This window comes from Centropristis striata, chromosome 15 (assembly GCF_030273125.1).
Source record: "Centropristis striata isolate RG_2023a ecotype Rhode Island chromosome 15, C.striata_1.0, whole genome shotgun sequence".
Classification (NCBI taxonomy): Eukaryota; Metazoa; Chordata; class Actinopteri; order Perciformes; family Serranidae; genus Centropristis; species Centropristis striata.
Genome location: NC_081531.1, coordinates 25797643 through 25812034, shown reverse-complemented (window position 1 = coordinate 25812034; position 14392 = coordinate 25797643). Strand labels below are relative to the sequence as shown.

Here is a 14392-nt window from a genome sequence, read left to right as displayed (position 1 = left end):
CATTTAGGTGTTACCAAATGAAACAATTCAATTAAGTTGGTTCAACTATTTTCTTTTTTCAATGTTAATATTCACTCAGTGAATGTACATAATCACTTTGTATGTTGGAATAGCCACGGGATGTGACTGTCATTAACTTGCATTGTAGCGAAATCCGTGTCAGTTTCACGGAAATTTGAGTTATTCCGTGGCTATTCCACGGATTTTGAGTTAAGCAAATCCGTGGCTATTTCACGGATTCCTGTGAGACCAGGTTGGTTGCTGGTATGCATTCATCTGAGAAAAAAATCTGCTCTGTTTCTTTTGGAATAAATAAGGTTATTTGTGAGAAAATGTTTCATGGTCATCAGCAAGCTCTGACCTTCTGCTGAGGTTTTGAATATAAATTCAAGTTGCTACAACAGTAAATTCATGATATTAAGTGCTCCTTATGGCTAATTTTAGGACTTCACAGACCTTCACTTAGCAGCTGGAGCAACTCAAATTTATTCAGGAAAAATAAAGTAAATAAAACTTTTCTGACAATTCTGAGATAATCTTGTAATTCGGAAAAAGAAGCTTTTTTTTCATGGGAAAATAAAATGAATGAATTAAGTACATAAACCTTGTCCTAGATTTCTGAGATGATTAATTTAATTCAGAAATACAAGAACAGATTTATGCATTTTCATAAAAACTTTTCCTAGAATTCTGAGATAATCTTGTCATTTAGAAAAACAAGAGCAGATTTTTGTTTTCAAGTAAAATTAAATAAAACTTAGAATTCGGAGATAATAATTCTTTTAATTCAGAAAAACAGGAATTCTTTTGTTTTCATGAAAATATTTCTTTGAATTCTGAGATAATCTTGAAATTCAGAAAAACAAGGGCATTTCTTTTCATGAAAAATAAAATAAATAAACTTAATAAAACTTTTCTTAGAATTGTGGGATAATAATTTATCAGAGTTATGTAATAATTTTTGTTAATTCAGAAAAACTGGGCAAACATTTGTTTTCTCATGTGAATGCATTATGCCGGGCTGGGCGATTCGGTGGAAATAAAATATTAATGAAAATATGTTTCCAATATGTATCAACATCATAAAATAATCAAATATAAAATAACATAAATTATATTTACAGGAATGAATTGTTCCACTGACTTCATATAATCTCAGGGATTATTATATGGAGGAACAAAGCTGCAGAAATAAATAATAACAATAATGTAAAATAATATAAAATAATGTAAAAAAAAAAAAAATCTAGGCATTTATCTATTTTTTGCATTTTTTTGTCATTATTTATTAACTCATTTTAAATGTATATTATTATTTTTCCTCAACTATTTATTTCCCTAAAGTTCTTTTTGTCTGAATAATTACATAAACAAATAAATAACATTAAGAAATACATTCTAAAAAAATAAATGACAAATGAATAAATAAATGCAATCTTAATAAACAAACAAACAAATAAATAAATAAAATTAAAGTGAATAAAAAAACAAAAGTAGATATAAGGGAAATTAATGCAAAAATAAATAGAGAAGAAAACAAATTTAAACTATAGAATATTATTTTCTTTCACATTTTATCAAATAATTTATACTTTTATTTATGTGAAATATTTTTTTCTGTGCATTTGATGGAATATTAATTGATCTATTAAGACATTTATTGTTAAAGTGTGATTCCTGCAGCTTCGGTCCTCCATATTCTCAGTTTTCAATGACAATTTGTTTCTGTGAACAGCAGAATTTGGTAAACAGTAAGTGAATATGAACATATAACTATGATACTATTCTAGCAGTAGATACACAGTGACATTTGTTTATCGCCCAGCTCTTCACCCACATAAAAAAAGACATTTAATCTGTGGTGTCCCTCACTGGAACCTCAGATGGAGCTCTCATTGTAAAAGAAGAAGATTGTAAACTCCTGCAAGGTCTCCTCAAAACTTCTTCACTTCAGTTAGCTTTATAAAATTGTAACGCCATTAGGTCTGAGGATAAAACGCAGCTATCACCGCAGAAGCCACCACAGCCAATCGTCTGATCCTGAGCCGAACAACACATTTCTTGTTTCCTTTCATTAAAAATAATGAATGTTCACCGACACGGACCAAACTGCTCCTTCAAAACACATCAAAGATCCAGCGGTGGTGTTGTTCTTCACTTCTGAACATGTAAACCTGGTTGTTCCAGCTGCACTTCTCTATTTAACCACCAGACTGCAACATTTTCCAAGAAAACAGCTGCAGCGACGGCTCCACTGTACAGTTTATCCCTGATTTATCTCACTAGTTTCTAACCTTAATACATTCTGCTGTTGACAAGAATAATACATTACACCAGATACCTATCTTACTTTATATATACAGTGGAATGCATGGGGGAAATGTTTGATATGGCAGTGTATATACTGGCATGCTTTCTGTGTGGTTTCATGTTCACCACAGTTGGGCAGTTTTTAAGATGAGATGAAATATTTACTAAAAAATATCTGAAATTAGAGCTTCACTGTTATTCTTCCTTTGCCTCTCTGACAGCCTGAGCTTACATCGTTCACACGCAAAATGTAAAGCAAGCAGTCAATGAATAAATCAATGATTGCAGAGACGTCTAGCAGAGGTAATGGGACAGTGATGATTGTTAACTGGTCCCTCACTGAGTATTGAGTTGTGCTCCTCATGTGCCCAAAGATTAGAGGACTGAGTGGATGATGTGATGTTCTTACACGACAATATGAGATGTGAGGGATTTACAATGCATTTAAATACTTTAACCAACATTCACTCACATTCAACGCTACTTCTCTCGGGTAAAATGTGTCCATAATAACCACGATTTGTTTTTGAAAATTAGGAATGGCTCAAAGCACCTGATAAACATTTTCAGTAATTAGAAAATCAAGTTTAAAGGGTGGCTCAAAATAAAAACCCCTCCATAAATTCTTGGGGTTAATATATATATATTTCTACATATATATCTATGTATATAGATATATATATAAAAACGTAATTGTTTTCCAGTTCAGGTTCAAGTCTGGTTAACTCTACGTGGTGACATCTTCAATGCAAACTCTCTGCGTCTAGTAGTTCAAATTAAACTCAAAAAACAAAAACTCAACTGATTGTTTCGAGAAGGGCTCTGGTTGTGGCTGCTCCTGCTTTGGCTGCAAAGACAAGATGTGAGGTCATGGCTGTTCTGTCCACTCCCCATGCTCACAGTGCAACTGGTCACTCCATGCCGTTCCGCAGCATCTGATTGGCCGCGATGAGCATGACACTGATGATGAAAGCCATGGCGAAGGCGCAGATCAGGCTTTTCCTGACGCACGTCTGCCTGTTCTTCTTCTTGGGATGGACTGAAGGAGAGGAGAAGAGACGTCAGAGACAAGCTGCATGTAATATTTAGCTCCACTTTGTGCCTCTCGTGTGTTGATGGTAAGTTAATTAATTGATAACTATCCGTGACAGCATGTGGCTTGTATTGTTTTTATCCTGCAAGTGTGTGTGTGTGAATGTGTGTGTGTGTGTGTGTGTGTGTGTGTGTAGATGTGGGTCTGGAGACATCTTTTGCTCATGCCTGCATACTTTGCCCACAGATTTTGTCAATGTTTTACAAGTACAGTCATGAAACTTAATGCAGCGTTCACACGGAATCAGGCAGATTCAACGGCCAACTGGATATCATTTTAGCGCACGAGAGCAGGACAGTAAAATTAGCTGGCAGAGAAAACCAGCCACAGTATCGGTGGATGGCATTGTAATCCAGAGTTCACATATTTATCATTCATTCATTCATCCATCTATCTATTATTCTTAACCGTTTGCCTCTCGTTGCAGATTTGAATCACAAATGTTTAAGGAAAACGAAAAAATTAACAAGAAAAAACTCAAATTGATAGAAAATGCAAAAATGTACCAGAAAAATAATCAAAAATGTATGAGAAAAATCTAACAAATGAAAGAGAAAAAAAATAAAATTTATGAAAAAAAACTGTACAAATTTACCCAAAAAAAAAAACAACGAAAATGTGTGTGAAAAAAATCCCCGAAAATGTACCAGAAAAAACAAAAGTTTACAACAGAAAACTTACAAATGTACAAGAAAAAAACCTAAAAAAAATCTAATTTATGAGAAAATGATCCCAGCTGACATTGGGCGAGGGGCAGGTACATCTGGACAGGTCTCCAGACTATCACAGGACAGACAACCACTCAAGCTTTCATTCACTCCTACAGAAATTTAGAGTCACAGTTGAACCTAAGCTGCAGGTTTTTGGACTGTGGGAGGAAGCTGCAGGCGAACAGGAGCTGCAGGCTGGAGTGGAGAGTGGAGGAGACCCTCCCCTGTGCCGTCCAGATGGTTTTGTGTGTTTACAGTCTACTGTCTGCCTGACTCCATGTGAATGCAGCATTATGGGTGTGTAGCTGAATTCAACATGAAGGCGAGTTTGAAGGTATGTGTGGTAACCAACTGACAAGATAAAAAAAAATTCAAAAAATATTAGTAAAAAAGGACTTTGGGTTCCATATTTTCCCTTTCATTTGGGTGATTGTGTGAAATGTTCCGTGTTTCCATTCAGACTCCTACAAAGATGGAGCAACGACCACACACTGTTCTCGTCTGATACACAACTAGGAACTAACAGGTTGATCTTCCAGCTCTGGTGGTTCAATTCCACTAACTTCAGAACCTTTTTAACGACGTACAGCTAAAAGTTTTGGGAAGGAACTTGCACTTGTGAGATTCAGTTGACTTTGTCCTTGGCGTTCAGTCCCAGCTAGTCAAGAATCCTTGGCTTTTTATTTTTATTTTTACCTTTTTACTCTTTTAACTCTAACTCTGTTTTTAGATTGAGTTTTTATCACAATTTTATTGTTTTACTGTTTTTAGTATTTTATTGTTTTCATTTTTTTTATTTATAACTATATTTGTGTATGATTTTTATTGTATTTTAATACATGTACACCACTTTGGTCAACTGAGGTTGTTTTTAAATGTGTTATATAGATAAACTTTGACTTGACTTGACTTTGTCTCTGTCCAAAAGTTAAAAAAACCAAACACCATCCAGCACCTCTAATGCTTAGTTAGTAACACGTTAATAAGTCATCTGATTCAATTTGTACAGAAAACAACTTCCAGGAGTTGCAAACCAACAGAGACTCTGGAAAGTCTGGAAAGAGTCTGACCAAGAAATATTCAGCTGTATGTTTTCAAATTTCTGTTTTTGTACGAATTAAATAAACACGCTTCATATGTATGCACACCCCCCAATTATTATTATTATTATTATTATTATTATTATTATTATTATTACCCCCCATGTCTCTACACTGTCATTCAATATGTGCTGTGTGTGAGTCTGAGTGTGCGTTTGTGTGTGTGCCTGTATGTGCGTGTGTGTACATACAGATGTGTATGTGGGGGAGGGAGGGGTGGGTTTTGTCATTTTATTGTCTGTTTTTAATTCTTATTTTTTAGTAAAGCACTTTGTGTTACATTTCTAAGTATGAAAAGCGCTATATAAATAAAGTTTGATTGATTTATTTGATATAGTTCTCACATAAGTAAGTAATCACATAAAAACACATTTCTGTCAGTACATTGAGATCAACATGCAGCAGCATTTTAGAGAAGCTCCAACATTAACAAGAGGATCAAAAAGGAATTAAATTTGCTGTCAGCAACGTTTACAATCTCCTGCCCACATGTGACCACCTGTTATCACATAACTGCAGCTCATGTGTTCACACCTGTGAAAGCGGTGAAAGCTCTGTAAACGGACCTTAAAGTTATAGTAAATTAATTAAAATCTGTTTCTGAGGGTGTGACGCTACTCTTCCAAACAAATCTGGTTGAAACGGCAGCAAACGTCTCTAGTTTCCATGTTTTGCAGCTCATCTGTGACCATTTCATCAAAGGAAGTGACAAATAGATGAACAAACTGGTTTTAAAACTCTTGATGCTGCGGTAAAAATCGCAGACTATAGTGACGTGCAGCTTTTCTCTTCTGCTACCTAACTGTGTGGGCTGAAAGTCAGTTTTTCCCCCAAAGACAAAATCTCAGGAGGTTGTAAAAAAGAAGGAGGAGCAGAGACAGATGTGTCCTCCAACAGGCCTTGCAGCAAAAGCAACAACTAAAAAGTTTCCTCTCTGTCAGCCTCGCTGTCTCGGTTTGTTAGAATCACACGCCGCATCAATAAATCAACTGCAAGCTCTGAGTCGTGGATCTAAGAGGGACTGTGAAAGGCGTTGAAGTCCCGACGGACAGGAGGAAGATGGGAAGGAAGCACGCATGAAGGGGGGAAGCTCAGGATGTGGAAGAGGGTTAAATGTAGGGAGTGATACAGCTGTTCTTTACAAGAGACGCTCTTTACCTTTTCATCTCTTCTTTATCCTTCACACTTCTCCTCTTCCTGAGCCTTTCTACTGTTTCCTCTCACCAACTTCTTCCTTTAACACCAAAAACTTTGCGAGAGTGCCAAGCCAGCAGTTCCCTGATCCCTTCTTTAGCCTCTTATCTCCTCCTTCACTGTCCCTCCTCTGCTAAGTTTCTCCATTTCCTCCCAGCTGTCCCCGAAACTGTCGGCCAGCACCCGGTGGATTCGTTAAGACTTTCCTCGTTTTCCAGCATGTTTGATCTGCTTTTACCTTTGTCCCAGTCTGACTTGTGGATGTTTTGCAGCAGAAAGGCAATTTCTAGCTCTGCACCATGACTAACTCGGGTCAGATTTAGTTTAGTCTCCCCCTCTTCTCCCTAAAGCTCATAACAAAAAAAAGCCTCCTTTATTCACTCAGGCTCCTCCAACCCTCATTTTTTGGGCGGTTTAAACTTGGATGCATGACCTTCAGATCAATAGATTTTTTTTTTATCATTTTCTTAAATTTGCCTCAGCTTTGTTGACCTTGTTCCTGTTACTGATGAAACCTCTGAGCTGGATATTCATGATGAAGAGCTGCAGATTAAAAAATGAAGGATTTCTCCTTGAGTTTTGCTGAGGAAGACTTAGAAAGTAATTTAAAAGAGTGTTTGTTAAAAAGTGTTGTTTTTTCTCCATCCCCCTCAACCCAACATGTTTGTTATTCCACTTTATTCTAACTGAACAGACTTTTCTTAACTTCTCTTGTCTTCTCTTATAAATTGGTAAATGTAGAAATAAATGTAAAAACCATAGACTGTATAAAATATATTTATATAAAATAAATGTGTGAAGAGTGTGAAGAGTGTGAAGAGCTAAAAAACAAGAAAATGTAGAAATAAAAAAAAATACTGAAATACCTAAATAAATAATAAAATGTGTAAAAAAAATAGAATTTCCATTTATTTTTTGCTTTTATATATATATATATATATATATATAATTTCTACATTTATTTTTACTCATGTAATTTTTCAATATTACTGTGATTTTAAGACCAATTTAAGCTGCTCATATAATGATAATATAATAGGATTATAATGCATCCTTTTCAAGAGCAATGAGCTTTTAATTCTTCAGAATATTCACAGAAAATATGAACATTTTATCAATAAATAAAACAACAGAGCAGAAATTATGTTTTATTTCTGTTTTCACTGTGAAAACATGCTCAGGTGCTGCGCCCAGGTTTTGAAAATACATAATATAAAATCTCTCTAATAGTCAGTAAAACCTGCTGTTGTTGACATTATTTAATAAACAAATCCACATGGAATCACAACAGGAGATATCGAGCTAAGACACAATCAGCATACAATACGTGACAGGCCTGGCTAAATGGTAAATGGTCTGAACTTATATAGCGCTTTTATCCAAAACACTACACACTACGCTCATTCACCCGTTCACACACACATTCATACTGGTCGCGGAGACCAGGGCACACTGGTGCCACCATTGGGAATTCATTCACACACCAGTGAAGGGCCCTTTAGGGTTCAGTATCTTGTTCAAGGATACTTCGACATGTAGGCTACCATGGTCAGGGATGGAACCACCAACCTTCCGATCAGTGGGTGATCGCTCTAAAAACCGAGCCAAAGGACTGGTTCCACTGGGGCTTGAACCCAGGACCTTCTGCGTGTAAAGCAGACGTGATAACCACTACACTATGAAACCATATGGCTCAGGTCCCTTCTCACAGTTTGTCTTCTCCAGTGTCTTCGTAGTTCAAGGTCATGCAAATCAGGTTGTTCGTTGACTCTGAATCAGAGGTGTGAATGGGAGCTTAAATGATTGTCTGTCTTTTTGTGTCAATAGGTGACAGAAAATGGATAGATGGGTGTTAATTTTAGAGGTGTTCTTGTGAAAGACGTGGTCTGATGATTGAAACAACAAAGTGTGAACAATGATTTAGCCACAGAATGGTGGCTGTCGCACACTAAGGAGAAAAAAAATTATACATTTACACCAAAAAAACTCACAAAAGGAGAAAAAGATTCCAATTTCTGAGAAAAAACTCACAAATCTACAACGAAAAAACTCAAAAATGAACAAGAAAAAGCTCTAAAATAAATGAGAAAAAAACTCAAACAAGAAAATTTCTAATTTATAAAGAAAAAACTGGCGACCGGCTAATGCGACCGGCTTATGTGTGACCAACCAATGTGACCGGCTAATGTGTGACCAGCTTATGTGACCGGCAAATGTGCGACCAGCTAATGTGCGACCGGCAAATGCAACCGGCTAATGTGCGACCGGCTAATGCAACCGGCTAATGTGCGACCGGCTAATGTCACCAGCTTTCTTGAATGTTTTTGTTCCAGTGTCATTAGCCAGCGCGGGGGGTGGAGCATGTGGAGCATGCGCACATGCGTTGACTTGTCATACATGCCGGCGAAAATCCTATTCCAATAGCATTTTTTGCCAACTTCTTGTAGAGAGGGGAAAAAAAGCAATTGCACCAGCTGCATACAAGGGGGCATAAGAGCCAGTTTTTCTTTATTGCAGCGAGGTAGCCAGTGAGTGACATGGGAAGATGACGTTACCCGTTCTAAAGTCAGCACGTTCTCATACCTGAATGACAGAATAGTTGATGCCAGGGACTTCCAAAACAACTTAGTTAATGTTGTTAAAGGGCCGCAGTTTTAAACACATGAAATGGAACTACTTGGTTGACTTTACGCAACAACACGTCTTGGTTAGTTTTAGGAAAACCAATGCTGACTTCTGATTTCTTTTGACCCATCCATCACTCTTCATACAACGTCACCAAACTTTCTCTTTTGCTTTAGTCGTAATTACAGCACCCACGAGAGTTTGCCACCGTACAATGAACATAAATATGGGTCATTTAAGGCTTTTTTTTTGGTATGGATGGTCTGTGTAAGTCCTCCCAGAGAAGCTCTGTTTGTTTGTTTACTCATAAATGTTGTTAACTGCCACAAAAGAGCGAATGTATATGAAATGCTGAAGGAATTAGAGATGTGGGAATTCAGAGGTCTAGAAACATTTCAACCCTTAACTAAGCTAATTGTCTCTTGGTTCAAGCGCACTCTCAGCAAAAAAAACAAATATGCATATTTCCTGAAATATTTCTTTGTTCTCCAGGTTGATTAAGTATACAGTTTGAGAATGTTTTTCTCATGCAAATGTTTACTCAGCTCAGTGTCAAACTACTGCACAAAAAAAATGAATTACTGTAATTACTTTACATGAGTGCAGGTATTTTTAACAGCAAAGTTTCTGGGAGAACGGCTTCCTCACCTCCCTCGTACTCAGGGCAGTTCCCTGAGGTTTCATTGAGGCTCTCCTCCTCGGTGATGATGATGTTCTCTATGTCCTTCATTGTCAGATGGTCCCGGAAGGCGTGGAACAGCACCTGCTTCAGCTCATCCAGAGACAGCTGCTGCATGTCAAACTGCAGGGGCACAAGGCGATCAATGCAGAGACACAGTCATCCACAAACAGGCTTTATAAGGGCAGATAAATATAGACGATAAGATAAGAATGAGGTGTGAAATGTACAAGCTGCACCAGTGATGGCATGGATTTGTGTTTCTCTGGCTTTATATGTGTAGTTTACAGGTACAGTATGTGATCTGGAGAGGTGTCGGTTGTAATGTAAAAGCAGCATGTGTGCCTTGTGCTATTTTTGGGTGCTCAGATCAGTATGCAAACCTGTGTGTGTGTGTGTGCATTGATAAAGAGAGATAAATGTATGCAGGCACACATATTTTAATGGATGTATCAATAGCGATGGAAATAGCTGCACATTTATGTCCTTGTAGGTGCGCATGTTTGTGTTTAAAATGATTAATGGACTCAGAGGAATCACTGAATCGAAGTCTGAGCTTTTTCCACCTTATTCAAAAACAGACCCCGTCTACAATCCGTGCACACGCCATCCTCACCCCCACTGGCATCTCTGTCCAGAATATTTACCTCCCTGACAGCCTCAAATACAATCAGCCGCTTGGTTTAGCACAACAGATGGACATACTGAGGCAGGAGAGACAAAGGAGGAGAAAATATGGGGTAAATATATCGAGAGAGAGAGAGACAGAAAGAGATTCTGTTAGTATGGTGAGGTCAGAGAAAATGAGACGAAGGAAGTAACTGGGAGACAGATGGAGAGCAGAACTGGCAGACAATTGTGGTGGAGATGTAAAAGAGTTGTGATGGTGATGAAGAGATGCTCATTTCACTGAGGGAGCAGTAAACCTGCTCAGGCTTTATTGCCGTACTTGCTAAACGATAAAAGCAGAAGCTTTAAAACACCTGAGAGGTGAAACAGCAGATGTTGTTTAGGAAAACTATCTGATGAGAGAGGTCGCTTTATAGAATCAAATAACTCATTAAAACCAAACTTCAGCGTGATATGAACGACATGAAATGACAGAATCCATCTTTGTGAAACATTTATTTGCCTCTACTTTAAGATTTTAATTTGGCTCATTCACTAACATGGAAGGGGCAAGGCTATAACCCATACTGCAGCCCGCCACCAGGGGGCGCTCCAGATGTTTTGGTCTCACTAGTGGGAGGCTGTCGTGTTCATAGAGACCAAACGACATACTGTATATTTGCAGGCCAACCTGGAAGTAGCGTCTCCATGAGCTCTGTTGACAATTCTTCTCTGGGATTTCCGATCATTGCAGAAAATAAACGTTTCTGATGCTGACGTGTTCAACAGGATAATCTTCACAAATGAACTCCACTTTAATTATGTTTGAAGTGTTATTCCGTTTGCATTTTTTCACTGTAAAAGCAAACCAGACTCTCAATAAAACCTTTTATCAAAGTTTTATGTTTTAAGAGTCTTTTAACTTATTATTTTATATGCTGGTTTAGTTGTCTTTCTGTGAAAGACAAGACGTGTCTGAATGGCATCATCAGAATATGCTCGAAAATCACTGGAGTCCAGCTTAGGCCGCATTCAAACTGCAGGCGTATCTGATTCAAACCAGATTCCTACTCAAATCTGATTTTTAAGGCTGACTGTCCACACTGTTTTTAGCAAGTGCCCAAATTGGATATGGCTATGTTCAGACTGGGTCACATTATTGACTGATCTGACAGGTTGCTGTAGTAACGGCGTCAGAGCGTCAGACGTCATATAATTGCGACAGCGACAAGAACAACAACAACAAACATGATGGAGGCAGGTCACCTCAGTATATTGGCCTTATCACTGTCCAGTAGAGCTGCAGAACATCTCAGACGCACAAGGGGAGAAACCGGGCGGATGGACGCCCCCGTCGGGCCCGTATGATTCAGGCGCAGCTGCCGGTGGACACCTCGTCTCCGTGCTGCATAGAGTGACGTCACGGACAGTCAAAACCGATCTGACTGTTTGGAGCGGTTCAGACTGAGACGCATCTGTACAAAAGCGATTTGAAACTACCTCCCGGTGGTAGTTTTAATCCGGTCTGCAAATGTGATTTGTGACTGTTCAGATTTCAAAAGAGCCATCCAGTTCCAATCTGGATGGGCTGAAAATCAGATTTTGACTGGCAGTCTGAACGAGGCCTTAAGGACCTCAGCTCCCTTTGGACAATGCGGGTGGTCCAGAAAGCAAATAGAATCCCAGCCAACCTGATCACTATGGAAGAATTATCCTATCTTTATTCAAGAGCGTAGATTTTCAGTTTGAGAGCATAATTTGTCTTTCTCATGCTCAGATTTGTTCTCCTCATGCTCACATTTTGTGCTCGCACTCAGATTTCTGCTGCTTTCTTTCAAAATGTGTGCGTGCACTTAAAAATCACATGCTTGTGCTCACATTTCTTCTTCTTGGACACAAACATTTTGCTCGCACTCAATTATGTCCTGTGCGCACTCAAATCTAAAGTCTACGTGCTCAGATCTCAACTCTGCGCTCTCAAAACTTTTGTGCTCGCACCCAGAACACGCACGTCCTCTCAGGTTGAGGTGTCTGCTCAGACTGAACGATGTCCCGCCCTGCGCTTAAACTAGTGTGTTTCACCAGCCAATAGGGAGACAGCTAGATTGTGGCCCGGTCTTAGGTGCGTTCCCTAGCCTTTTTGAGCGCTCCGTCGGGGCGGGTATATGGTCTGTTTGTAAAACGGCTTCTCTCTTAAAATACACCAATTTACCATATAAGCCAGCTATTTGAATCGTCACCTATTTAAAACGCAGCATATTTATGTAGAATTAATCTTAAGTAGTCCTAAAAAGAGTTATGGTAGTTTAGATTATATATATATATTTTTTTTCTATTATTATTTATATATATATATATATTTTTTTTTTTTCATCTGCACAGTGGTGTCACGATAGTCCAGTGGTGAAGTACAAGACCAACTGTTGCATTTTAAACCATGGGACGCCGGTTCGCATCCCGTCCGCCGCACTCTTGCTGCATGTCTTATTATGATTTAAAATTTTAATTGATAAATTAATGTAACAGTAATACAATCCGTGTAACCAGCTGATTCTCTTATTGCAACGTGTATCACCGTCCTATTTACGCGGTCAAAGCCAGGGGGCGCATAATTAGGCTAATGTTGGTAATACTTTCACTTTCACAAGAAGAAGACTTTGAGCAGGATTCGGAGCGCGGCAGCGAATGAATGGGAAACAGATGGATGGCCAAAGACCTCAAGTAAGTTCATTGCTAAATGTTGCTACAACTCAAAACACTTGTACTTATCAACATATATAGCGGGCCTTTGTCGGCACTAGGGACAGAAACTCATTATGAATGAAGTGACGTCAGCGGGGATTCCCTTCAGCTCGCGCATCATTATGTGTGCCGACCTGCCGCTGGTACGATCATACGTTGCCAATTATTGTACTTTCGTTGTACATGTTACAATGAAGGCCCGCTATATATGTTGATAAGTACGAGTGTCAAAATGATTACTGTACTGTTATTGAAACTACTGTATATGATCGATGTGTTTTGAAAAATGTATATATAATCTAAACTACCATAACTCTTTTTAGGACTACTTCAGATTAATTCTACAGAAATATGCTGCGTTTTAAATAGGTGACGATTCAAATAGCTGGCTTATATGGTAAATTGGTGTATTTTAAGAGAGAAGCAGTTTTACAAACAGACCATATACCCGCCCCGACGGAGCGCTCAAAAAGGCTAGGGAACGCACCTAAGACCGGGCCACAATCTAGCTGTCTCCCTATTGGCTGGTGAAACACACCAGTTTAAGCGCAGGGCGGGACATCGTTCAGTCTGAGCAGACACCTCAACCTGAGAGGACGTGCGTGTTCTGGGTGCGAGCACAAAAGTTTTGAGAGCGCAGAGTTGAGATCTGAGCACGTAGACTTTAGATTTGAGTGCGCACAGGACATATTTGAGTGCGAGCAAAATGTTTGTGTCCAAGAAGAAGAAATGTGAGCACAAGCATGTGATTTTTAAGTGCACACACACATTTTGAAAGAAAGCAGCAGAAATCTGAGTGCGAGCACAAAATGTGAGCATGAGGAGAACAAATCTGAGCATGAGAAAGACAAATTATGCTCTCAAACTGAAAATCTACGCTCTTGAATAAAGATAGGATAATTCTTCCATAGATCACATTCTTGGCACGGAATTTGCAACCATGCCCTCAAGTCAGCGGTATTGTGTGCCGATTCGGAAGATCCCTATGCAAATTATTTTATCCCCTTTGCCATAAGGCTCTGCTGTACGGTCACTGGTTGTGGTTGTTGTTGAAGTCATTGTACTATTTATTTATGTCTTTTACTGTTTTTGTTTGTTTTTTAATATATATATATATATATTTGTACTTTGGCCAGGCTGACTGTAAAACTGAATCGCCCTTCTGGGACTAATAAAGTATTCTGAATCTGAATCTGAATCAGACTAAATACAAAATGAACTAAAAGTATCAATTTCACTCTGATTCGGACGAAACAAACGGACTTGGGTTGTAAAAGCAACCTTGAGGATCTATTTCTACCAAACCAGAGTTGTTGGTTGTTTGAAGTGG

The 14392-nt window shown here is 38.4% G+C and overlaps 1 protein-coding gene and 1 non-coding gene across 2 annotated transcripts in view; both read right to left on the bottom strand.

Annotated features, from left to right (window-relative positions):
- Nucleotides 1–2509: 2509 nt before the first annotated feature.
- Nucleotides 2510–14392, bottom strand: part of LOC131987057 (calcium-binding protein 8-like) — a 46222-nt gene continuing 34339 nt past the window's right edge. The window contains exons 5-6 of the mRNA XM_059352200.1: nt 9681–9834; nt 2510–3349 (exon numbers count right to left, since the gene is read on the bottom strand). Coding sequence (XP_059208183.1) covers nt 3222–3349; nt 9681–9834 — 282 coding nt within the window. The 3' untranslated portion in view covers nt 2510–3221. The remainder of the gene's footprint in view (nt 3350–9680; nt 9835–14392) is intronic.
- Nucleotides 8021–8093, bottom strand: trnav-uac (transfer RNA valine (anticodon UAC)). Its single transcript has one exon. It is a non-coding gene; the product is annotated as a tRNA-Val (tRNA).